Below are 27506 nucleotides of genomic sequence, written 5' to 3'. Positions count from 1 at the left end.
TTTCTCCTCAATTGGCAAATCGTTTTTTTTTCCCCCGGGTGATCACATGGTTTTGGGCGGGATGAATAATAAAATAAAATGGGCGGCATGGTGCCCTGTTGGTTGGCACTGTTGCCTTGTGGGATTCGGTGAAAACGAGTTAAGATTGGATCAGCCATGATCTTGTTGAATGGTGGAGCAGGCTTGAAGGGCCGATTGGCCTACTCCTGCTCCTATCTCTTATGTCATTATGTATGTATATGCCTTCCCAATCACTCTATGTAGCTATTTTCAGGGAGCTACGAACTTGGACTCCAAGATCCCTCATCAACACTGTTAAGGGTCTGTCCATTTATATTTGACCTACCAAATTGCAAGACTTCACATTTGGCCATCTGCCAGTTCTTTGCCCCTATCTGCAACTGATCTGTCTCTTTGCCAGTCTATGCTATCCATAACACCACCAATCTTTGTATCACCTGCAAACATACTATCCCACCTACAATGAATAGCGATGATTTTGCTTCCTGAATACTTTTGGGTGTACTTTATGAACTTCGGACTGATTATGGTGAAAATCACCATGAAATTTCCCTATCATGCATCATTTCTTAAAATCATTATATTTGTTATTGCAATTCATAATTCAAATCACAGTAACTTATGGCAAGATTGAGGAAGGCATTCTTGATGGTCAAACAGGTCATCAATGATAGGCAATGCAAAGAACTTCTCGTGGGGCCATAGAAAATTGCATGGAAGACATTCCAGGATGTTATTGAAAATTTTGTTGGCAATTACAGAGCACCAAGCTACATGTAGCTGGTTGACAACATACTTCAAGCACAATATGACACTCAAGCACAATATGAAGTACAATATGACACTGAAGATTAATTTTCTGCATTACCATTTAGACTTCTTCCCTGCAAATCTTGGTGCCATCAGTGATGAGCATGGTGAAAGGTTTCACTAAGACATTGCGGTCATAGAGAAATGGCATCAGGGCAACTGGAATGCATCAATGCTGACTTGTTATTGCTTGGCCACTTGAGCAAGAAGCCTCAAACACTGAGTACAAATGAAAATCATCGACAAAACATTTTAGCTCAGTTGAGGTACTACAGAGCATAAAGCACCATTATGCAATTAAGCACATTATATTCAATAAAAGTTAATTTCATATTTCTCCAAATTCCTACGTGATACAAGTAGTCTGAAATTACCTTTGTATATGGCTTCAAGCGAATACAATCATAAACCAAAAAAAATTGAGGGAACTGTGGCGACCCATTTCCTGGCACATCCGAACCAGCTCACAATTAGATAGCCTACGGGGGTTTGCGAGCACAGTGCTTTGGAGCCTCTGCACCACGGGGGGCAGGTTGAGGGAGGCTTAAAAGTGAGGCTGAGGATTTCGAATAAAGTTTTTTCCTTCGACTGCAGTTACCGACTCCGTGTCGTAATTTTAGTGCTGCGTGTAGCACACCGCTACAATTGGTGACACCGACGGCCCAAACGATTTTTGGACCAGAAATGACCGACGCCGCCTCTGTTCATGCGGTTTCGTTGAAACTGCCGAGTTTCTGGACACAGTGACCGAACCTATGGTTCCAGCAAACCGAAGCCCAATTCCACGTTCGCCAGATCACCTCAGAAGACACCCGCTACTACTACGTGGTGAGCTCCCTCGACCAGGACACAGTGGCCCAGGTCGCGGAGTTCGTACAGTCGCCCCCGGCAGACGGCAAGTACACGGAATTCAAAGCCCTGCTCCTCAGGACTTTCGGACTCTCACGGTGCGAGCGGGCTGCCCGTTTACTGCACCTGGATGGCTTGGGTGACAGACCTCCATCGGCTTTAATGAATGAGATGTTGTCTCTAGCCGACGGACACACACCCTGCCTCATGTTTGAGCAGGCATTCCTGGAGCAGCTGCCCGAGGACATATGCCTGCTGCTGACCGACGCGGATTTCATTGACCCCCGGAAGGTGGCAGCCCAGGCGGACTTGCTGTGGAACGCCAAAAAGGTGAGCGGGGCGTCCATCGCACAGATCTCCTAGCCACGCTCCCAGCAGCAAACCAGTCCAGGCCTGGCCGCAGAGCCCGCCAACCCCCGGCCCAAGCAACACTGGTGCTTCTACCACCAGCGGTGGGGCACAGAAGCCCGCCGTTGTCGCCCGCCCTGCAAGTTCCCGGGAAACACCAGGGCCAGCCGCCGCTGATGGCTACGGCGGCTGGCCATCGGGATAGTCTCCTGTATGTGTGGGATAGAAGGTCGGGACGCTGGTTTTTGGTCAATACTGGTGCCGAGATCAGCGTTTTACCTCGGACGAGTTACGGCACCCACAGCAGGGCACCAGGTCCCCCCCCGAGGGCCGTGAATGGCAGCACAGTAAGGACCTATGGCACCTGTCAGGTGCAGCTACAGTTCGGCTCCAGCCAGTTCACGTGGGACTTTACACTGGCCGCCGTAGCCCAACCGCTTCTGGGTGCGGATTTTTTGCGGGCTCACAGCCTACTGATTGACCTGCCCAGGAAGAGACTGGTACACGCCGAGACCTTTCAGACGTTCTCCCTGGGTGCAGCCCAGTTGCCAGCCCCTCACCTCGGCTCCATCACGCTGTCCGACAACGACTTCACCAGGGTCCTGGCGGATTTCCCATCGCTTCTGGCACCGCAGTTCACAGCGGCCATGCCCCGACACGGCGTACAGCACCACATCCCGACCCAGGAACCACCCCTCCACGCCAGCGCTCGGTGGCTTCCCCCGGACAAGCTCCGACTGGCGAAGGAGGAGTTCCAGAGGATGGAGGAATTGGGGATCATCCGGCGGTCCGACAGCCCATGGGCCTCCCCCCTGCACATGGTGCCCAAAGCGACGGGAGGCTGGAGACCGTGCGGTGACTACCGCAGGCTGAACGAGGCTACCACACCAGACCACTACCCTGTGCCACACATTCAGGACTTTGCAGCAAACCTGCACGGCGCACGGATCTTCTCCAAGGTAGACCTCGTCCGAGGGTACCATCAAATCCCAATGCATCCTGACGACGTCCCCAAAACGGCTCTCATCACCCCGTTTGGCCTTTTCGAGTTCCTCCGCATGCCATTCGGCCTGAAGAATGTCGCACAGACGTTCCAGCGGTTAATGGACGCGGTGGGACGGGACCTGGACTTCGCGTTCATCTATTTGGACGACATCCTCATAGCCAGCAGCAGTCGTCAGGAGCATCTGTCCCACCTCCGTCAACTCTGCGCCCGACTGAGTGAGTATGGTCTTACAATCAACCCCGCTAAATGCCAGTTCGGACTCGATACCATTGACTTCCTGGGCCACAGGATTACTAAAGACGGGGCAACCCCTCTGCCCGCTAAGGTAGATGCGGTCCGCCACTTCCCCCGACCCACCACGATCAAAGGCCTTCAGGAATTCGTAGGTATGGTCAATTTCTACCACCGCTTCCTCCCTTCAGCTGCCCGGATCATGCGCCCCCTGTTCGCCCTGATGTCGGGTCTGAGCAAGGACATTACCTGGGACGAGGAGTCCGCCGCCGCTTTCGTTCAAACGAAGGAAGCTTTGGCGAACGCCGCAATGCTAGTACATCCCAGAATGGACGCCCCTACCGCCCTCACAGTGGACGCATCTAACACGGCAGTCGGTGGGGTGCTGGAGCAACTCATCGCAGGTCGCTGGCAACCCCTGCCGTTTTTCAGCAAACACCTGCGGCCACCCGAGCTCAAGTCCAGTGCTTTTGGCCGGGAGCTGTTGGCGCTCTACCTGGCAATCCGGCATTTCAGGTACTTCCTAGAAGGTCGGCCCTTCACCGCGTTCACGGACCACAAACCGCTTACCTTTGTGTTTACGAAAGCGTCCGACCCCTGGTCGTCCCGCCAGCAATGCCACCTCTCTGAATACACGACATGTCCGGCACGTCTCGGGTAAGGACAATGTTGTGGCGGATGCACTCTCTCGCCCTACCGTTCATGCTCTTTCCCAAGGGGTAGACTTTGAGGCACTGGCAGAGGCAGAGCAGGAGGATGAGGAGATTCCGAGTTACAGAACCGCAGTCTCCGGTTTGCAGCTCCAGGACCTCCCCGTAGGCCCGGGTGAGAGGACCCTACTCTGTGACGTCGCCACCGGCCAGCCCCGTCCCGTCGTCCCGACAGCCTGGCGGCGCCGTGTTTTCGACTCCATTCATAACTTGGCGCATCCCTGCATCCGGATAACTGTCCGGATGGTTTCCAGCAGGTTCATTTGGCACAGACTCCACAAACAGGTCAGTGAATGGGCCAAAACGTGCATGCACTGCCAGACCGCCAAGGTGCAGCGACACACCAAAGCCCCACCGCAGCAGTTCCATCCCGCCCACTGGCGTTTCGACCACATTCATGTGGATATCGTGGGCCCCCTGCGGCACCTCCTGACTGTCGTGGACCGGTTCACAAGATGGCCAGAGGCGGTCCCGCTCACCGACACCACCTCTGAATCTTGCGCCCGAGCCCTGATCACCACCTGGATATCTCGCTTTGGTGTACCGGCCCACATTACCTCCGACAGAGGCGCCCAGTTCACCTCCAGCCTGTGGTCAGCTATGGCCAGCCTTTTGGGGTCTCAGCTGCAACACACAACTGCCTACCACTCACAGTCGAACGGGCTAGTGGAGCGTTTCCACCGTCACCTGAAGTCGGCCCTCATGGCCCTCCTGCGAGGAGCCAACTGGGCGGACGAGCTTCCCTGGGTCCTACTCGGCATCCGCACAGCGCCCAAGGACGACCTGCACGCCTCGTCGGCCGAGTTGGTATACGGCATGCCCCTGGTCGTCCCCGGGGAGTTCCTACCAGCCCCACAGGGGCAAGAGGAAGATCCCGCAGCATTCCTGGGCAGATTACGCGAGAAGCTCGGTAACCTGGTCCCCATACCCACTTCACGGCATGGGCGGAACCCGATCTGTGTACCCAAAGACCTGCAGAACTGTAAGTTTGTGTTTGTATGAAGGGGCGGGCATCGGCCACCGCTGCAGCGGCCATACGAGGGGCCATTTATGGTGCTCCGGAACAACTGGTCCAAGTTCGTGCTAGACGTTGGGGGGAAAGAGGAGGTTTTCACAGTGGACCGCCTCAAACCGGCCCATGTGGACCTGGCACAACTGGCCGAGTTTCTGGCACCTCGGCGCAGAGGCCGACCTCCCAAGCAGGTTCTGGCCCAGACTGTGGACATTGGGGGGTGTATCGCCGGTTCTGGGGGGGGTGGTTATGTGGTGACCCATTTCCTGGCACATCCGAACCAGCTCACAATTAGATAGCCTACGGGGGTTTGCGAGCACAGAGCTTTGGAGCCTCTGTGCCACGGGGGTCAGGTTGAGGGAGGCTTAAAAGTGAGGCTGAGGATTTCGAATAAAGTTTTTTTCCTTCGACTGCAGTTACCGACTCCGTGTCGTAATTTTAGCGCTGCGTGTAGCACACCGCTACAGAACACTATTGAAAAAATTTGTTCTCCAGTGTTACCAATGTTTTCATCCAGGTCATTTATATGCCATACAAACAGCAGAGGCTCCCCCCAGGATGGGCACCACTAATCACAGAACTCCAGCTAGATTAAGTCCCATTGACCACTACCAAATTTTGAATTCAAATGGCCATTTCACCATGCATCTTAATTTTTTGGATGAGCCTCCATGAGAGACATTGTCGAAACCTCAAGAAAATGCATGTGGACAACATATGCAGCTTTACCTTAGTTAATCAGCCTCATCACCTTGTAATAAAACTCAAGTTAGTAAGACATGACTTGCCCCACACAAAGCCATGCTGGCTCTCCCTAATTAGCTAATTTCCAAATGTATAAATCCATAATTCAAAATCTGTAAATAGAACAATAATGCTGAAGAGGTGGAATTAATTCTTTATCATTTATAAATTGATTGTAAGCACAGTGAGAGGCACCATTTTCATCAGCTTTTTTTCTTTCCCAGTGAGAATGATCGGGTTGCCATGGTTAATGGAGTTTCAATGGATAACGTGGAACATGCTTTTGCCGTTCAGCAGCTGAGGAAAAGTGGAAAGAATGCAAAGATTGTAAGTGGAGTCTGGCATTTGTAAGTGGGCATGGTGCATTTGTCAGGATATGGATCAAGAATTGTATATTTTATTTGTTTTAAAATATGAGTAATTATAAGAGGAACTGTATGTTCAGTGAACATTTGCCTCATTAGTGTGGAGATTTGCAATCTATGCACAATTCAGTATTTAGTCAACCTTGTCATTCAGATTCATGTTTCCTTGTGATATATGTGGTGAATCATCAAATTGAGTCCATGCCAGCTTTGACTAATCCCACTATCCTACTGCCTGTGAAATTTATTTTGGTTTTTCCCCTGATTTCTCTGCCACTCACCAACACTGGTGTTGGCTACTGTAGCCAACCAACTCACTAACCAGCATGGAACAGCACTAACCATGGAAAGAAATGGGACACACTACATCATCAGAGAGAGTGTGTGAGCTCCACACAGACATCATCAAAATTCTGGTTGCTGCAGCTGAGGCAGATCCAAAGTGCATTGAACTGCTACTCTGTTAAGCAATTGATCCTGGCACAGAGTATTGAAAGTTCCTTATCTAAATGGATAATGCGCGCTGTAAGTTTTCACTGCTAATGTAATGGCTTCTCTGTAATGTTCCTCTGTTAAGGTAATGGTTTCTCTGTACCAGCAATGTTTGGGTTATGACTAGAGGTTCTGCTCTGTTAGAGCATGCTAGCCAATGAGTTGTACTTTCTTGTGTGTCTGGGAGCCAAGAATTTGCGGTCTTGCTGGAGAGAGATGAGGAGAGAAGACGCGAATGGAGAGATTTGGTAGACTGCCGGACGGAGTGGAATTGGAGCGAGGGTCTGAAGGTTAGCAACAATCAGAGGAGGTTGATGGTGGACGAACAGCCTTATCAGTGAGCTCCAATGTTACGCATTAGACTGTTTCATGAGAATGGGCCCTTTTTCTTTTTTTTGTTTCTTTACTAACCATATAATCAAATTAAGAATTATAAAGTTCATCACTTAATCACATATTGCGTACTGTGTGTTATTTCATGGTACTGATTTGTAATGACACATCACACAGCACCCACCCAAATGAGGTTTCTTAAGTTTGGCCGGGCTGGGTGGGGGGAGGGGTGTCTATCATCCCCTATATTAACATGTACAAACAAGCTGGATGAACTCAACAGGTCGGGCAGCATCCATTGAAAGGAGCAGTCAACATTTCGGGCCGAAACCCTTTGTCAGGACTGAAGGAGGAGGGGGCAGGGGCCCCATAAAGAAGGTGGGGGGAGGATGGGAAGGAGAAGGCTGGTAGGTGCCAGGTGAAAAACCAATCAGAGGAAAGATCAAATGGTGGGAGAGGGGAAGCAGGGAGAGGTGACAGCAGCTAGAAGAGGAGGCAGAGTGAAAGTGTGATAGGGGTAGTTAAAGATCCAGCCAAGATAGAGGTGGTTACCACTTGGTCAATACTGTGAGCACTCTGCGTTTGTTCCTCAAGTTCTGTGGTTACTATCGGAGGTCCATGAAAGGCTATGCGAAAGTAAGTCACCCGTTGAATTAGCTTCTGTGCAGTTACCCTCCCTTAGGGAAGAAAGGGAGGGGGAGAAAAGGACAATGAGGGTGGAGTGTATCCTAGCCCGTCAGAGCCCTTTGGACCAAGGTGGGATGCAAAATATGAGGAGGCCTTTCAGTCGCTGAAGGAGCTGCTGACCCAGGCGTTGGTGCTGGCTTTTGTGGACCCCCAATTGCTGTATGTACTGCACATGGATGCTAGCTGAGAGGGTTTAGGAAATGTCCTGTATCAGGATCAGAGCACTGGGTTGAGGCCCATTGCATTTGTCAGCCGGAGTCAGTCGCCCTCCGAGAAAAACTATCCCATGCACAAGCTGGAATTTCTGCCGTTGAAATGGGCAGTGGTAGATAAGCTGAGTGACTACCTCTACGGGGCCAAGTTTGAGGTGAAGATATACAACAACCCCCTAACTTATATCCTGACCTTGGCAAAATTGGATGCCACAGGCCATTGGTGGTTGGCGGCATTGTCTGCCTATGATTTCAGCCTTAAATACCGGCCAGGAAGCAGGAGCATTGATGATGATGCTTTGTCTCGACGGGCGCATGAGGGACTGGTCAGGGATGAGGAGTGGGAGAGCGTTCCTACCCCAGGGGTGAAGGCCATGTGTCAGTTTGCCATCACTGTGAAGGCAGAGGGAAAGAAGGGGCAGGATCGAGCGGTGGATCAATTGGGAGCTTCTGATGACACCATTCCCCAAGTTTATTGTAACCTGACTGCTCTGAAGACAAATCAGCTGCCGGAATTGAGTTCTGGGGAAGTGGTACCTGCTCAGTGAAATGATCGGGACATTGGTATTGTTTGGGCAGTGGTCGAAAAGGGAGACAAGTCAGTGCCTCCATTACTGCAAGAACTCTGGTGGAACACGAATCAGTGCCTCAATTACTGTAAGAATGGCCTCGGTTGGAGTTGAAGAACCAGAACTTATATTGTGTCATGTTACCCCCTTACCAACCTCGGTGTTGCCAGCTGGTTCTGCCTGAGAAATATTGGAGGATTACATTGAAGTCACTTCATGATGATTCTGGACATTTGGGTGTGGAAAAGACCTATGGATTGCTCAGAGACTGGTTTTACTGGCCCCGGATGAAATTAGAGGTTGAAGAGTACTGCAAGTCATGCATTCAATGCATATGGCAGAAGACACTGCCTCTGCGGCAGCACCCTTGTCCCACTTGCAGAGTGCAGGGCCTTTGGACCTGTTGTGTATGGTTTTCCTATCAATAGAACCCAATGCCAGCAACATGGTGAATGTCTTGGACCACTACACCAGATATGCTCAGGCTTTTCCTACCAAGGACCAGAGGGTGTCTACAGTGGCAGAAGTGTTGTGGGAGGTCATCTATTATGGCCTTCCCAGGCAGATACATAGTGATCAGGGACAGGATTTCAAGAGCAGACTCATCCATGAGTTACTGGGCATGCTTGGAGTTGAGAAACTGAGGACCACGCCCTATCACTCACAGGGTTATCTGGTTCATAGTTAACAACTATACATAAAATGAAGCTACTGGGTACTTGCCAGATTAGTTGATATTTGGATGCAAGATGAGGTTGCCTATTGACCTTTGTTTTGGGACTGACAAGGGTGACTTACCCCCAAAGACTTACCTGAAGTATGTGTCTGATATGAGAAGAAAGCTGAAAAGGGCTTATGAATTAGCTGGGGTCACGGCTGCCAAGCAGAATCAAGGAAATATGAGGAGGTATAATCAAAAGGTGAGATTCTCCTATCTCCTGCTGGGAGAACGAGTCCTCATAAGGAATTTGGAGCTACCTGGAAAGCATAAGTTGGCTATGCCCTATGTGGTGGAGAGTCAGGTGCCAAACCTACCAGTTTTCCAGATGAAACCAGAGGATGGGAATTGGCCTGTCAAGATTCTCCATCGGAACCACCTGTGCCCCTGGGGCAAGAGATGCGGATAGACCCAGATTCCGACTTGGAGCCTACACCTAGTAAGAGGACTCTGAAGGAACGGCTGTAGGGCCCACAGCAGGTGAGGTTAGGCCGGTCCATACCCCTAAGAGAGAGATACTGATTTGGAGGATGAGTACCTGGATATGTGGTATATGCTGCCTTTCACTAATTGCTAATTGATTGAGGAAGAGATTCCCAGCTCTTCTCCTGCTGAGTCAGGTGAAGTGGGGTTGGCTATCTTCGGGCAGCCTGGGTTGCAACGGGACTCTGCAGGGGAAGAAGCAGGGATTGGCCACAGGACAGAAGGGTCCGAGTTGCAGGTGGGCATGAGTGATAGGTTGGGGGAGGCCTCGCCAGGTAGACCGGAAGGATCCCTAGTCGTGTCTGAACCTGAAGAGTTAGGTGAGGGGGTGTGGAGGTCTCAGAATTAGGAGACCACCAGATAGGTTGTCCTACGTAGCACCAAGAGTGTGTGTGACCCCTACCGTTTTGGGGTGCTTTGTCACTGTCTTGTGCACCTGGATTGGACTTGTGTTTTGCAGGAAGGGCTGGCAATTATCTCAACGCCATGAGGTCAAGACTAAATTTGGTGTGGGGAGAGTGTAACATGATGTAAGGTTTCACTGCTAATGCACTTGCTTCTCTGAGGTAATGCTTTTTCTGTAGCAGCAATGTTTGGATTATGAATGGGGGTAATAGGGCATGCTAGCCACTGAGTGGGATGTTGTTCTTTTTTGTGTCTCTTTTGCGGTCTTTTCCTGGGGAGAGATGAGGAGAGAAGATGCGAATGGAGAGAGTTGGTAGACTGCTGGACAGAATGGACTTGGAGCGAGGGTCCGAAGGTCAGCGAGGGTCGAAGTAGATCAATGGCGGACGAACAGCCTTATCAGTGAGCTCCAACGTTGCACATTAGACTGTTTCATGAGAATGGGCCAGTTTTCTTTTTTTGTTTTCTTTACTAACCATATAGTCAGATTAAGAATTATAAAGTTCAATCATTTAATCGCATATTGTGGTATGTCATTTTGTGGTACTGATTTGTAATAGTGGGCACATCGCGCAGCATCCACCCAAACGAGATTTCTTAAGTTTGGCCGGGCTGGGGGGGGGGGGGGCTATCACCCCCCAGATTAAGCTGCTAGCCGAAGCAAGAGTTACAGAAGCAAGTGTCAAGATTGCACATCACCTGTAAATATACGCTACAGAATTGTGCCTCTCAGGCCACATCAACACTGAGCCGGTGAATTTTGAAAATACCGGTGTCGCGAAAAAACAATAGACGTCCACACCAGGCGTTTCTGAAAATACCTCCGTCCACATTAAAAGAGGTATTTGGGTTAATCTCCTCCTACTTGGCACACGCGCAGGACACAGCTACAGAAAACAAGTGAAAAAGAAACGGTATGCTATTTCCGTTTCCTCCTCTCAGTTCAAGAAAACAATGAAATGCCGTGCTGCTGCCACCCTCTGTTCTGGCACGTCATGACAGCATTTTTAAAAAGCTCTGGTTACCCAGTACGCACTACACTGCCCAGCCAGCATTTTCAGATTTACAAACTCTGGAGAGCATTTTAGAAAAGCTCCGTTTTTGGGGGAGGGAAACGCCTTTTCAGTGTGGGCAGAGGATCAAAACAAAGAGAAAAAGCTTTGGTTACGGATTTATCTGGTCTAGTGTGGACGAGGCCTCAGCTAACATCATGTTTGGCATGGTATCTAATGAGCTAATGTAGACATTGATGCATTTTGGTCCACAGCTGTTGTGTTTAAACAATGTGATAATGTGTCATTTCTGTTGTAATGTGCCCTCATTCACGATGCTATCCACCACATTTAATTTTATTGTTATTTCATTGAATGCATTTCCTCACTGTACATCATCATAAGGTTGACCACTTATTGCGGCAATTATTTTCTTTTTGTTTTATTTTTTTTGTAATTTAGCAAATCTTCAGATTACACATTAATTTTTTTCTCAAACCTATGGTGGCTGCCAGCTGAAAGAACTTCCCTTAGAAACTGTTTCTAGTCCAGCTCTGGAGCATGTGAACTTTTAGCAGGAATAATTTGCTCATTTGTAGTACACTTTTTCATCCCTCTGGTTAGAGGAAGGTCTTCTAAATTTAATGGATTTGGTGATTCTGCTGTTTAGTCAAGGGACTGAGTATAAAAATTGGGGGGTTGTGTTGTGGTTGCAAACACAGTAGTGGGGCTACTCTTGGAGTTTGTGTTCAGTTTTGATTGCACTGCTATTGAAAAAATGTCACTAAACAGGAAGGAATACACCAAAGTTTTCAAGAATGAAAAATATTGACAATTATTGCATGCTTAGTTAAGATAGAAAAAGAGGTGCATAGCAGGTATAGGCAGATAGGAACAAATGAGGTACTTGTGTAAAAGAAATGCAAGGGAACATTTAAAAAGGAAAGCAAGTGGGCTAAAAGAAGTCATGAGGTTGCCCGAGCAGACAATGTGAAAGAGAATCCTCAGGGATTCTACAGATCTGTTACGAGCAGAAGGATAGCAAGGATCCCCTGGAAGATCAGAATGATAATTTCTGTGTGGAGCCAAAAGAGATGGGGGTAGTTTAAAACTGATTTTTTTTGCATCTGTAACTGGGAGACTGACACAGTTTATAGAAGAAAGGCAAGGCAGCAACAAGGTCTATACAGATTTTAGAACGGGGGGAGGTGTTTGCTGTCTTAAGGCAAATTACGGTTGTGGATAAATCCCCAGGGCCTGACAAGGTTTCCCCCCCCCCCCGGACCCTGTGGGAGGCAAGTGCAGAAAATGCAGAGATATTTCAATCATCCTTATTGACAGGTGAGATACTGGAGGATTAGAGGATAGGTAATGTTCCAGTTTTTTTTAGAAATGCTCAAAAAATAAACCAGGAAATTATAGGCCGGTGAGCCTGATGTCAGTAATGGGAAAGTTATTGGAAGTTGTTCCAAGGGACTGGATATATGAGTATTTGGAGAGACAGGGACTGATTGGGAATAGTCAGTACGGATTTTGTGTGATAGGTTATGTCGAACCAAATTTATAGAGTTTTTTGAGGAAGTTGGAAGAAAGTTGATGAAGGCAAGGTAGTGAATATTGTCTACGTGGACTTCAGCAAGGCATTTGGTAAGGTCTTACATGGGAGATTAGTCAAGACAGTTCAGTTGCTTGGCATTCAAGATGAGTTAGTAAATCGGATTAGACATTGGCCTTGAGGGAGAAGCCAGGGAGTGGTGGTAGATGGTTGCCTTTCCGACTGGAGTCCTGTGACCAGTGAGGAGCCGCATTGGTGCTGGATCTGTTGTTGTTTGTCATCTTTATCAATGATCTGGATGATAATTTGATAAACTAGATAAACAAATTTGCAGATGACACCAAACTTGGGGTGTTGTGAACAACGAGGAGGACTATCAAAACTTGCAGCAGGATTTGGACCAGCTGGAAAAATGGGCTGAAAATGGTAGATGGAATTTAATGCAGACTAGTGTGAGGTGTTAAACTTTGGTAGGATCAACCAGTGTAGGTCTCACACAGGGAGTGGTCAGGCATGGGAAAGAGAGATCTACGAATACAGGTCCATAGTTCATTGAAAATTGTGGCACAGGTGGAGAGGGTCGTAAAGAAAGCTTTTGGTACATTGGCCTTCATTGGTCAAAGTATTGAGTACAGGAGTTGGTGTGTTAATCTAAATTGTATAAGTTGTTGGTGAGGCCTGATTTAGAGTATTGTGTGCAGTTTTAGTCACCTACCTACAGGAAAGATGTAAATAAGGTTGAAAGAATGCGGAGAAAATTTACAAGGATGTTGCCAGGACTGGAGGACCTGAGTTATAAGGATAGATTGAATAGGTTAGAATTTTATTCCTTGCAATGTAGAAGAGTGAGAGAAAATTTGTTAGAGGTATACAAAATTGAGGGATATAGATAAGATAAAGGCAAGCAGGCTTGTTGCACTGAGGTTGGGTGGGTCTACAACTAGAGATCATGGGTTAAGAGTGAAAGATGAAATGTTTAAGGGGACTATGAGAGGAAACTTATTCACTCATACAAAGGTGAGAGTGTGGAACGAGCTGTCAGCACAAGTGGTGTATGTGAGCTCAATTTCAACGTTTGAGAATTTTGGATACATATATGGATGTCAAGGATATGGAGGGCTAAGGTCTGGACGCAGTTTGATGGGGCTAGGCAGCTTAAATGGTTCGGCATGGACCAGATGAGCTGAAGAGCCTGTTTCTCTGCTGTACTTTTCTATGACTATGACTCTGTTGCCATCAGGACTTGGGGCTGAGTCCTGGTAGAGGTTGGACTAGAGGTTTATTTCTTGAAGTATAGGAGACTGAGAGGTGATCTTATAGAGGTGCATAAAATCATGAGGGGTACAGATTTGATGATTGCTGTACTGAGGAAATATTTAATAGGAAAGGCATTTTTTTTCACAAAGATTTTATGTATGTGGAATGAGCTACTAAGAGAAAGTGGTTGAGGCAGGTGCAATAACAACTTTTAAAAGACAGTTGAGGGAGTTACCTGGATTGAAAAGGTTTTGTAGGTAAATAAGACTCTGGGTTGGGGCATCTTGATCAACATAGACCAGTTGTGTCGAAGGACCTTTTACCATGTTGTATGTCTCTGACTCTGATAGCCTCTGGTTTGACTGTTGGAAGCATTCTCTCTGTATTTACTCTTCTGTAATTAAAAATATTCCATTTGACTCAACTGCCCAAGTCTACTTAAGGTTGCCTTGAATAGAAACCCTTGCATTTCTGATCTCATCCTTGTAGTTCAAACTTCAAAGTAATTTTGTTATCAAAGTACATTTATGTTACCATATAGAATCCTGAGATTCATTTTTCTTGTGGGCATACTCAATAAATCCATTGGCCATATTAGAATCAACTTCAGACCACACCAACTTGGGGGGACAACCAGTGTGCAAAAGACAGTCAAACTGTGCAAATACAAAAAGAAAGAAAGAAATAAGCAATAAATATTGAGAACATGAGATGAAGAGTTCATGAATGTGAGTCCATTGGCTCAATATGATGAGGCAAGTGAAGCTGAATTGAAGTTATCTCCTCTGATTCAGGAGTCTGCTGGTGATAACTGTTCCTGAATCTGGTGGTGTGAGTCATGAGGCTCCTCCACCACCTTTCTGATTGCAACAGTGAGAAGGCAGTATGACCTGGGTGGAGGTTCCCTGATGATAGATGCTGCTTTCCTGTGACAATGCTCTGTGTAGATGTGCTCAATGGAGGGAAGGTCTTCCAGGTGATGGACTGGGCCGTATATATTACTTTTTGCTGGACTTTCCTTTCAAGAGCATTAGTGTTTCTGTAACAGGCTGTGATGCAGTCGGTCATGACATATCTGTAGTTGGTTCTTTATGTGCCGTGTCATGATGTTGGTGATCAGGTCTTGACTATGATTGTTCTTTGCTGTGGACATTGCCTTCTTCTGGGCAGTTTTTGTACAAGATGGCAACCTCAGCTATGAATAATACTTGTCTGCCTGGCGTCTATGGTCATCTTGATCAGCATTGTCTGCCTGGCTTCTGATGTGCATCAGCTGCTGAAATGACCATCCACCACTTGCTCTATGGTTTAAAGTGACCCTGATCAGGGGAGGGGGGGGTTGGTGACGCTAAGCAGGTGCGACACCTTGCCCAAGGGTGATCTGCAGACTCATGTAGGGAAGGAGTGCCTTACACCTCCTGTGGTAGAGAAGTATCTCCACCCTGCCACCTATCTATAGACGCTCATCAAAGTTATAGATGTCATGCCAAATCTTTGCAAAGTCCGAAGGAAATAGAAGCATTGCTGTGCTTTCTTTGTAATTACACTTATGTGCTGGACCCAGGACAGGTCTTCTGAAATTATAATATTAAGGAATTCAAAGTTGCTGACTCTCCATCTCTGATCTCCCGATAAGGACCTTTGTTAACCTTCGGTTTCCTCCTTTTTAAAATTTTTTTTTTTGCTCAGCATAACAAAACTTTCAATTTCCAGATATATTTACATTTACATTTCTTCCCCTCACAGATATCAGCTATCAGAACACTTGCATCAAAATATAGACATCACCACAACATCCTATACAAAAACCCTTATTAGTATAGCAGACAGGTTTACGTCTACTAAACACAAAGTACACCGCAGATGCTGTGGTCAAATCAACATGTACAAACAAGCTTACCGAAAAGTTGGCGAGACCCGACACAGATTGGGGGACTGCTTCATCGATCACTTCCGCTCCATCCGCCACAACAGACAGGATCTCCCAGTTGCCACTCACTTCACATTCCCATTCGGATATGTCCATAAATGGTCTCCTCTACTGCCATGATGAGGCCAAACTCAGTTTGGAGGAACAACACCTCATATACTGTCTGGGTAGTCTCCAGCCCCTTGGCATGGACATCGAATTCTCCAACTTCCAGTAATTCCCTCCCTCTCCCTTCCCCCATCCCAGTTTCACTCTGCCTCCTCTTCCAGCTGCTTATCATCTCTCTCATGGTTCCACCTACTTCTACTACCCATAGTGCTTTCCCCTTACATTCCTTCTTCACCTTTCTTGCCTATCCCCTCCTCCACCCCTTGAACTTTCTTCTGATTGGTTTTTCACCTGGCACCTACCAGCCTTCTCCTTCCCACCCTCCTCCCCCCACCTTTATAGGGCCCCTGCCCCCTCCTCCTTCAGTCCTGACGAAAGGTCTTGGCCTGAAACATTGACTGCTCGTTTCCACAGATGCTGCCCGACCTGCTGAATTCCTCCAGCTTGTTTGTACGTGTTGAGGTTTACATCTATATACTGCAGAAAAGATTGCCATGTTTTATGAAAACTATTTGTTTTTGAGTGTACCATACGTGTCAAAAAGTCCAAAGGAATGTATTCCATGATTAATTTACACCAACCAAAAAGTCTAGGGGTCTTATTGGATATCCAACAAAGTAAAATGTTCTTCCGCGCACAAAAAGTCAGAATGTTAAAAAGTTTTTTCTGATGTGCATTAATAATACAACTGCTGGGTAAGCCTAAGAGAAAAAAAACACTGGTTCCAGTTCAAGCTCCATCTTCAGAATCTTTTCCATTTCACCCAAAATATCACTCCAGTATGCCTGAAGTTTGGGACAAGTCCAAAAACAGAGGGTGAAAGTTCCAGTATTTACTTTACATTTAGAACACATTGGAGAAACCCCCATCTTAAATTTCAAGAGACGATCTGGAGTCAGATGGACTCTATGCAGAATTTTGAGTTGCAATGCTTTAGTTCTATTACGAACTGAAATTTTCTTTACATTATCACAGATGTCTTCCCATGTTTCAGATGTAATTTCTACTCCCAGACCCTTCCCAGCTGCTCAGCCTCTCCACAAGAACATTCCCTGAGGATGCTGTAAAAAGTACTAATGGAGACTTCACCCTTAGAACAAAACACCCTCTTTTCTATGTCAGAACTATAGAAATCAATTAGCAATGATATAATTTCATGTATATAATCTCTTTATCTGAAAGAAACGAAGAAGATCCCTGTTGGGTATGTTAAATTTCTGTACTATTTGACTAAAAGACATCATCATTCCTTCATCAAACAAATCTCCTAGATGGAAAATACCCTTAGAAATCCAAAGTTTAAATCCAGAATCCATTATGCCAGGCTGAAAATCTACTCTGCCGGTTATTGAAGTGAAGGGTGATATTTTTGCTGCGTTGCCCTCAATTTGTCACACTGCCCTCCAAGCCCTGACTGTATTAATTGTTATTGGATTGTAACAATATTCCTTAACTAGTTTCACTTATTGAGGAGAAGCAAATTAATAAGAGGGCAAATTGAGGTGGGGTCCCTGCAAACCCAGTCAACCACGTAAGATAAAAAGGAACTTAATTGATATTTTTTTAATGTCTGGAAAATTCAGACCCCCTGGACTACTTGGAAGCTGTAACTTAGATATTTTAATACAGGGTCTTTTTTTGTTCCATATGAAAGGAACAAACCAGCCATTTATTTTTTTAAAGTATTTGTTGGATAAAAATGACTGGGATCATTCATATTACGTAGAGCAGACAAGGAAGAATGTTCATTTTGAGCAAGGATATTCGGCCAAGCCAAGAAATGGGAAGAGTGCTCCATCGCTCAAGATCCTGTTTAATTTTGTCAAATAACTGTGTAAAGTTAGCTTTGAACAACTGGTCAAACGTAGGTGTGATAAATATGCCAAGTAAACAAACCTGTCTGCAACCATTTAAAGGGGAAAACACCCTGAGTGTCAGGGACCTTCTGCAGATTCCCAAAGGCATAGCCTCTGATTTAGTAAGGTTGATTTTATAACCTGAAAAGACACTAAATGAATTGATGCGTTGTATATGGTGGTACACTGATATAACAGGGTTTGATAAGAAAATTAGATCATCATCCGCATACAGTATAATTCTATGTGACATTAGTCCTATGTCTGGAGCAGATATTTTGGGGTCTTGCCGAATAGCCTCAGCCAATGGCTCGATCACTAGTGTGAAAAATAGTGGTGATAAAGGGCAGCCCTGCGAGCTGCCCCTCAGAATAATAAAATTATCCAACCTGATACCATTAGTGAGAATTGCAGCTAAAGGGTCATTATAAAGAACCTTCACCCACTTAATAAAATTATTGCCCAAACCAAATCTTTCTAAAGTGAAAGAAAGATACAGCCATTCAACACAATCAAAGGCCTTTTCTGCATCTAAGGAAACCACCTATCACCTAACCACCTAAAGTAATGACCACCACCTGTTGCTGACATGCCTGAATCACATTAAGTAATCTTTTAATATTGTTAGATGATCTATGGCCTTTTACAAAATATGTTTGATCCTCTCTTATGATAAAAGGTAACAGTTTCCAATCGCAGCGCTAAGGTTTTAGGTAAGATTTAAGTCAACATTTAACAATGAACTAGGCCTGTAGGAGGCACAATCTTCAGGGCTCTTTCCTTTCTTAAGAATTAGGGAGATATTAGCTTCTCTCAATGATGGTGGGAGGAGACCGCAATTAAATGCATGATTGAACATGGTTAGCATAGGCTCTGATAATAACCCTGTGAACTCTTTATAGAATTCACTAGTGAGTTCATCAGGACAAGGGGCCTTCCCACATTGGAGCTGTCTCACAGCTTCCTGTATCTCATGTATAGATAATGGAGCATTGAGGAGGGAATCTTGTTCAGGAGAAATGCCTAGGAGATCTAAGTTCCTGAAAAAGGACTTCATCTGAGATTGTCCATCATTACATTGCTCAGATTGATACAGTTTAGAATAAAAATTCTTAAACACAAGATTAATCATTTTAGAATTACTAGTGAGAGCTCCTGTCCCATCCCTAATTGAAGCAATAGTCTGAGAGGCATTTTTCTTTTCAGCTAAATCGTTGTTTAGCAAATGTCAGTTTTCTTTTGGCTGCTTGTGTAAGTAAAGAGTTTAGTGTACAGCGTAGGCTGTGATATTCTGTAACTTGGTTGCAGGGGCTTATTAATATAATCCTTTTCAGCTGCCGCAAGCCTTGCTTCTACTAGTCGCTGTTGTTCCGCAGCTTGTCGCTTCTTACTAGCAGAGTAAGAGATAATTAATCCCCTTGCATAGGCCATAGTGGTTTTCCAGAGCATCGATGAACTACTAGCTTATTTGGAATTAATAAAGTAGTCTATAAATTCTCTTTTAGAATAAAAGTATTCAGCCTCCAATGTCTAGATTGTGCTAAATTACCTTTGGGCTTAATATTTAAATATACTGCTGCATGGTCAGAAATAGCAATATTTCCAATTGTGCAGGATACAACTAAACCTAGGAACATTTTGGGGGTTAGTGAGAAGTATATTGTGGTGGCAACACCTGTGTGGATTAGGAAAAAATGTGAAGTCTTTGTCTGAGGGATGTAACAACCTCCAGACATCCACAAGTCCTACTTCTCCACATAAGCCCATGATTTGTTTGGACTGTGAGGAGAGCAATGGGGGACCACTAGGCATTCTGTCCATCAATGTGTCCATGAGACAATTAAAATCTCAACCTACAATAATGTTTTGTATTGATAAGCTTGTAAGTTTGGAAAAAGCATCTGTTAGGAATTTGAGAGGATGAGCTGGAGGGCAGTAAACATTGAGAATACCATATTGCTCTCCATATATTGAAGCCTTAACAATCACAAATCTCCCATACTTCTCCTTAATGCAGTCTAATAACTTAAAAGGTAAGTTTTTCCTAATTAAAATGGCCACTCCTTCCCCCACTCCAGGTATTAAAAGATGAAAAATAGACTTGATCAAATCCACTCTGTTGCAGTTTTAGATGTTATTTATCATTTAAATGTGGCTCCTGCAATAAGGCTATATATCCACCCCTTCCTTTTTCAGGTTTCGTAGGATTTTCTTTCTCTTGATTGGTGAATGACTCCCCTTAATGTTTCAAGTGCACAATTTTAATCTATTACTGGTCATAACCCTTTATAACAATGATTTGACTCTGGAGGAGAAGAAACCTGACTTAAGATCAGCTGAGCAGAGATAAGTAAATAAAAAAGCACACAAAAAAGAACAAAGTGCCAATAGTGCTGAATAGCACTGAAGTGTGGGCCTTACCCCACACTTAAAGGGGATATCTGAACCTTCTTGCACCCCGTATTCTGCCCCACTGCCAATATGGCTATAACGTAGTAAAAAATAAAAACAGGGCATAACTTATCAATCCACTGATTTGTTACCATCATGTTTAAACTCCTTCAGGCTGGAGCAGCATTGCTAATTTAAACAAATAATGAAGCTGTATTAATCAAAACTAACATGTTACCCATCCTGTAAGATATCTTGCCGTCAAGTAATGAAAAGTTAAAATAAAGCGACCATCGATCATGTTATCATCCATAACCAGGGCTACACAATATACTGTATACATTCTTTAGCCCAACATGTCCACAAAAGTTTTAGCTTTGCTAGGAGAATCAAATATCTTGGTGGTCCCATTGTAGGTGATTTTCAGCACCGCTGGGTATAGCATTAAGTAGTGGATTCTGGATTCTCTCAGCCGCTTCTTTACCTGGTCAAGTTCCTTGAGCTTTCGAATAATGGCTGCCAAAAAATCTTGAAAATACATAAGCCTGGATCCCTCATATATTAAAGCCTGGGCATCAGTCCCACGGCGTCTCGAAGCCTCCATCACTCTTTGCTTATCACCGAAATTATGGGACGGGTCAAGGGCGTTGGCCTGGTCCCGGTTTTGAAGCCAGCGTATGGTGATCTCTTTCCACTTTAATGCGTCCCGCCTTGGTTTCCAAAACAAGGAAATTAGACAGCCAGCCCTCAAAAAACTTTGCTGGCTGGATGCCTTCTGTACCTTCAGATAGATCGGTGATTCATATATTCTTTCTCCTCAAGATCATTGATATGGTCAGACAGGTTTTGAGCTTGCTTTTCCAGCACCTGGATGTGGCTTTGGGCTTGATCAGCTACAGTTTCTACCGCGGAGACTCAGCCCTTGGCCTCGGTCGTTCTTGTATGAAGATTTTTAAGCTCCAATGTGTGGTTCTGGAGTCTTAGAGAGAGTGGACCCAGCTTCTCGTCCGTAACTTCCTGAATTACTTGACGAAAAGCGAGGTCCAACGTGTTAGCAGAGCTAACAGCAGTTAGCTCCCCAGCCCCGGGCAAGTGTTTTGTGCAGTCCATCTTGGCCACCTTTTTAGTATTTTTCAACAGCATGATGTTGAAGCAGCTCAAAAAAAATACTCATCACTGTTCATGTTATTAAACCTGACACTTGGGCATTTAAAAAAAGTTGAAACGGATAGGTTTATACGTGAAATTATCAGTGTTGCGGTGCTGAGCTCAGCAAAGCAGACTTTTCACTGTGCCGCAATCTTAAAACCCAGTTTCCTCCTCCTGAAGTCAAAATCATCTCCTTGGTCTTGCTGACATTGAGTGAGAGGTTGTTGTTGTGGCACCATTCAGCCAAATTTTCAATCTCCCTCCTCACCATCTTTGATTCGGCCTACGACAATGCTGTTGTCAGTAAACTTAAAGATGGCATCAAAGTGGTGCTTAGCCTCACAGTCGTAAATGTGAAGTGAGTAGAGCAGGAGCTAAGCTCTCAACCGGTGGTGCACCTGAGCTGATGGAAATTTTGGAGATGTTGCCGATCTGAACTGATTGAGGTTTGCAAGTGGGAAATCAAGGATGCATTTGCACAAGACCAAGGGCTTATTGATTAGTTTTGAGCGAATGATAGTATTGGAGGCTGAGCTGTGGTTGACAAAGAGCATCTTGATGTATGCATCTTAGCTATCCAGATGTTCCAGGGTTCAGTGAAGAGAAAATGAAGTGGCATCTGCTATGGACCTGCTGTGACCGTAGGCAAATTGGTTCCAAGTTGCTTCTCAAGTAGGAGTTGATGTGTTTCGTCACCAATCTCTCAAAGCACTTCATCAGTGTGGATGTAAGTGCTACTGGATGATAGTCAGTGAGACAGGTTACCACGTTCTTCTTCAGCACCGGTATATGAATCCTGCTTAAAGCAGGTTAATCCTGTTTCACCCAAGATATAAATTGTGAACTAAAATTAAATTTCTCAAGCGTGGTAAATAAGTATGGCCATTCAACTGTATCGAATGCTTTTTCGGCATCCAAAGAGATGAGACATTCTGGAATTTTAGATGAGGGAGTATAAACAATATTCATCAATCTCCTAATATTAAAGGACGAATAGCAGTTTTTAATAAATCTGGTCTGATCGACCAAAATAATTTGAGGCAATGCATTCTCCAATCTAGTAGCCACTATTTTCGAAAAAATCTTAGAGTCTGCATTCAATAAGGATGTAGGCCTATATGAAGCACATTTAGTAGGATCTTTTTTTTTTAAGAATTAAAGAAATACAGGCACCATAGAAAGATTTTGGTGGACTTCTGGTAAGATGGTGATTGTTTAGTCGCTTCAAACTTTTGCTCTGTTATACTTCCTATCTTTGCACTATGTGTCTCCCTTTTTAAACCTCAGTTCGTTATTTTATTTGTTTTCTTTTATCTGCCTGCGAATACATCTATCTCATAATGGCTACAAAAGGTACTAAAATCGGGAAAAAAGAAACTTCCATGACTTTGTTGGCTGAGATTCTCGCTATTCTGGAACAGCATCGACAAGATACTTTAACGGATATCAAGACTGAATTTAGAGCTTCTATCAATCAGCTGGAATCAAAATTGGATCAGATTAATGCCAGAGTGGATGACCATGCTGAACATTTATCTCGCATCGACCTAACCTCAATATTTAGAACACTGTGTTCAACATCTGGAAACACTCTGCTCCAACCTAACAGTAAACTTCTAAAATGGCGGATCTCGAAAATCAAAGTAGATGCTGCAATCTGCGAATTCTCGGTTTGCCACCGAAAAGGGCTCTTCCATTGAATTTTTTTCTTCTTTTCTCTGTGAGATTTTTGGGAAAGAATTTCTTCTGACTCCACCTGAGCTAGAAAGGGCTCACAGGATTTATGTTCCTCACGCAATTTTGGGTTCCCGTCCACGGCCAATTATTTTATGCTTTCATCGATATCAGATGAAAAACTGTTTGATTATGGAGGCACACCACAGAGGTACTTTTGCCTTTCAAAACTCTAATATTCGTTTTGTGGAAGATTATGCCCCCCAGATTCTGAAGATGCGTGCTGAGTTTAAAGGCGTAATGAAAGTGCTTTTTGTTCGTGGATTCAGACCTTCTCTTCGTAGTCCAGCCGATCTTCTAATTACGCTTATTACTGGAAAGTATAAGTGGTTTAAATCAGTGAAGGAGGCTGAGCTGTTTGTTGGAAATCTTCCAGCCATTTTGGCTTCTTCGGACCCGGTCTGAGTTTCTAAAATGGCTGTTAAGCACTTCTTGAAGTAAAGTTCTTTTTTCCGAACTCAGACTTTACTTGAATATTTCAGACATTAACTATTGAGATTCTAAGGGCTCTAGTTAATTTCTCCCTGGACTTGGTGCGTCTTTCCTAATTAGATTTTACTTGTGTAATTTATTTTACTTCTGAATAACTTTAACTACAGAGAACTACAATTGATCTTAATTTGTTTTGGAGGCTTGGAGTTTTTTATTGAAGGCCTCCCTGTTGGTTGATTTATAGTATACGATTTGCTTTTTTTTGTAAACGGCTGATAAGTGCTGTCTTTAAATTTATAATTTCCCCCCTTTTCCCCTTCTCCCTTTTTTATTTTTTTTCTTTCAGTTTTTCAGAGTTTCTCGCGGGTAGGTTAGTTTTTTTTCCTGATTTTTTTTGTATTAAGTTTTATATCTTTTCTGATGAAGTTGCTCCTATTTGTAATTTTGCTCTCTCGTGCATAAATTAGCTATTATTTGCTATATTATATATACGGAGCTTTTGTCAATGATACGGAACTGGAAGTCATTTTTGGGGTAACATTTTTTGTAGAGCTAGCTGCTTTTTTGGGTAGCCATCTAGTTTTGGGTTGCGAGGGTGGGGTGGATTCTCCAGTTCCAACACTATTCACTGTTTTTTCTGTTTTCCCTTGTTACTCAGGACATGTCTCTGTCCTGATTCTACTGATTTATGTTTACATTTTTGCTCCCAGACTGTTATTGTACTGTTTGATTTTTTTTTATATGCCTACTACCTTCTATGCACTAACAATTGATAATGGTTAATACACTTAAATTTGTGAGCTGGAAGTAAAGGGATTAAATCATCCTGTTAAAAGAAGGAAGGTCTTCTCTCATATTAAAAAACTCAAAGCTGACATTGCTTTCCTTCAAGAAACACATATTCGTAATTTTGATAATTCTCGGCTTCTGTCAAAGTGGGTGGGTCAACATTTTCATTCATCCTTTGCTGCCAAAGCTAGGGGGGGGATTCCATCCTTATTGATTCAAATATTCCTTTTGAACTCCATAATAAGATATCTGATACAAATGGCCGTTTTATTATCGTTTCTGGTAAATTATATAATACTAAAGTTGTACTAGCAAACCTGTATGCTCCCAATTTTGATGAAGTTAATTTTTTTGAACGTTTTTTCTCCTCACTACCAGATTTAAATTCATATTCTCTTATACTGGGTGGCAACTTTAATTGTTGGTTAGATCCTAATTTAGATTGATCGTCCTCTGTTACTAGATCACCTACTAAATCTGCTCTAGCTATTCACTCTTTTCTTTCTAATTATGGTATCTCGGATATATGGTGTTTCCTTCACTCTACTGAGAGAGATTATTCTTTTTTTTTCACATGTTCACCATACCTTTACTAGAATTGACTATTTTTTACTTGATAATCAACTTATTTCATTTGTCCATTCTTGTGATTATCAGAGTATACTGATTTCTGATCATCTTATCTTTAAACTTTCCTGGTTTCCCTCAGAGGAATAAACACTGGCGTTTTAACCCGACTTTATTATCGGACGATGATTTTCTAAAATTTATTAAGGATCAGATAACTTTTTATTTTAACACTAATACATCATCTGAAATGTCACCCAGATTGTCTGGGATGCCATGAAAGCATATTTGAGGGGTCAAATAATCTCATATATAGCAAATCTTAATAGAAAGTCCCGTATAAATCAATTAGACCTAATTAATCAGATTAAAGAACTAGATCAATTGTGTGCTCAAACTAATAACCCTGAATTATACAAGAAGCATGTAGAACTTCAAACTAAATTTGATCTTCTGTCTACTCAACCTGTTGAACGCCAACTTCTTGAAAGTAAGAGTCACTTTTATATTCATGGTGACAAATCTGGTAAAAATTTCTAGTCAATCATTTGAGGTGTGCTAAAGCTAAACAACATATTACAAAGATCCGGAAGGAGAATGGGGATTTTACATTGGATCACTTAGAAATCAATGACGTATTTAAAAATTTTTACTCTCGGCTTTATTCCTCTGAATCTCTGAATGAGAATATTTCTGTTGATCTTTTCTTAAATAATTTGAATATTCCTTCGCTTTCAACTGATTTTAAAGCAAAACTTAATGAGCCTATATCATCAGAAGAAATATCCTTTACAATTTCTGTATTGTCTTCAGGAAAATCTCCTGGACCTGATGGGTTCCCTGTAGAATTTTATAAATCATTCTCTTCACTCCTATCTCCTCAGTTACTCTCAGTACTATTTGACTCGTTTAATTATGGTAAATTGCCACCCTCATTTGATGAGGCATGTATTATTCTTTTATTAAAAAAGGGTAAAGACCCAACAGTGTTCCTTGTACAGGCTGATCTCTTTGCTTAATGTTGATGGCCAAAGTTTTGGCTCACAGATTAGAAACTGTTATATCCTCTATTATTTCTGATGATCAAACTGGTTTTATTAAAAACCGTCTTCCTTTTTTAATATACGGCATTTATTTAACATTTTATATTCACCTTCAACTGGGATTCCTGAATGCGTTATTTCTCTCGATGCGGAGAAAGCATTTGATCGTATAGAGTGGAACTACCCCTTTGCAGTTTTAGAAAAATTTGACTTTGTTTAAAGTTTTATCTCTTGGATCAAATTGCTGTATCTGTGTCCTACCGCCTCTGTTTTGACCAATTTTTAGCAATCCCAGCTATTTAACCTCAAACGTGGCACCCGTCAAGGATGCCCTTTAAGTCCCTTTCTCTTTGATTTGGCTATAGAACCTCTGGCGATAGCATTCCAAAGCTGTCCTGAACTGACTGGGATTTGGAGGGGGGGTGTTGAGCATAAAGTTTCTCTTTATGCTGATGAGCTATTACTTTTTCTTTCAAATCCGTCCACATCCTTACCTCCAATGTTCTCACTTCTTGATCAATTTAGCCAGTTTTCTGGCTATTAACTTAATTTGCATAAGAGTGAACTTTTCCCAATTAATAAAGAAGCACAAGTATTAACATTTCGTGACCTCCCCTTTAAAGTAGTTCATAATCAATTTACTTAACTTGGGATTACAGTTACAAGGAAGTTTAAGGATCTTTTTCGTGAAAATTTTGCCCATCTTTTATATACTACAAAACAGAGTCTGTCACAATGGTCACCTCTGTCTATGTCCTTGGTAGGTCGTATAAATGTTGTTAAAATGTATGTTCTCCCTAAATTTTTATATTTATTTCAATCTATCCCAATTTTTATTTCTAAAACCTTTTTTGATTCCTTAGACTCTATTATTTTGTCATATCTGTGGAAGAATAAGCGTTCCAGAATTAATAAAGTTTATCTTAAAAAATCTAAAAAAGAGGGTGGCATGGCCTTATCTAATTTTTGTTTATACTACTGGGCAGCTAACATACGTTGCGCTACCTTTTGGTCTTTTTTTCATCGCCAATCCAAGTGCCCTAATTGGGTGGCAATGGAGTTGAATTCCACTAAAGATTTACCTATTTCTGCACTTCTTGGCTCTGCACTCCCTAGTAGTTTGTCTAGACTAATTGTTAATCCTCTTGTTAGACACACTTCGCGAATATGGGCCCAGTTTAGGAAATTTTATGGTTTTTCCCTTTCTATTCATATCTTACATAATCATCTTTTTTTACCTACTATGTATGACTCAACATTCTATGATTGGTATAGGAAGGGCATTAGACATTTTGATCTTTTTATCGATAATCGCTTTGCATCCTTTCAACAGCTCTCTGTTAAGTTCAATCTGCCTAATGCCCATTTTTTTTTAGATATCTCCAAATTAGACACTTTATCAATCCTTTAATTCCTAACTTCCCTGAAATGCCCGAGAAAAATGCTATGGATTTCTTTCTTTCTATTAATCCACTGGGTAAAGGTTTAATATCATTTATTCATGATAAATTAGCATTCTGACGGCGTGTCCCTGTGGATAAAATTAGAATGGCTTGGGAGCATGATTTAAATATTTCTTTATCTGATGAGATTTGGGACTCGATTCTCAAATCGGTTAATTCAACCTCTCTTTGTGCTCGCCATTGCCTTTTACAGTTTAAGATTGTTCATAGAGTCCATATGTCCAAATCTAAATTATCTCGATTTT

General features: G+C 43.6%; 1 protein-coding gene across 6 annotated transcripts in view; it reads left to right on the top strand.

The window, feature by feature from the left end:
* The window catches only part of tjp1a (tight junction protein 1a), a 248985-nt gene that overhangs the window by 105126 nt on the left and 116353 nt on the right, over positions 1 to 27506 (top strand). For all 6 annotated transcript variants that reach the window (XM_059945847.1, XM_059945843.1, XM_059945841.1 and 3 more), the window contains exon 4: positions 5956 to 6058. In XM_059945847.1, coding sequence (XP_059801830.1) covers positions 5956 to 6058 — 103 coding nt within the window. The remainder of the gene's footprint in view (positions 1 to 5955; positions 6059 to 27506) is intronic.

This window comes from Hypanus sabinus, chromosome 21 (assembly GCF_030144855.1).
Source record: "Hypanus sabinus isolate sHypSab1 chromosome 21, sHypSab1.hap1, whole genome shotgun sequence".
Classification (NCBI taxonomy): domain Eukaryota; kingdom Metazoa; phylum Chordata; class Chondrichthyes; order Myliobatiformes; family Dasyatidae; genus Hypanus; species Hypanus sabinus.
Note: the sequence above shows the minus strand (reverse complement) of the source record. Positions and strands in the feature narration are given on the sequence as shown.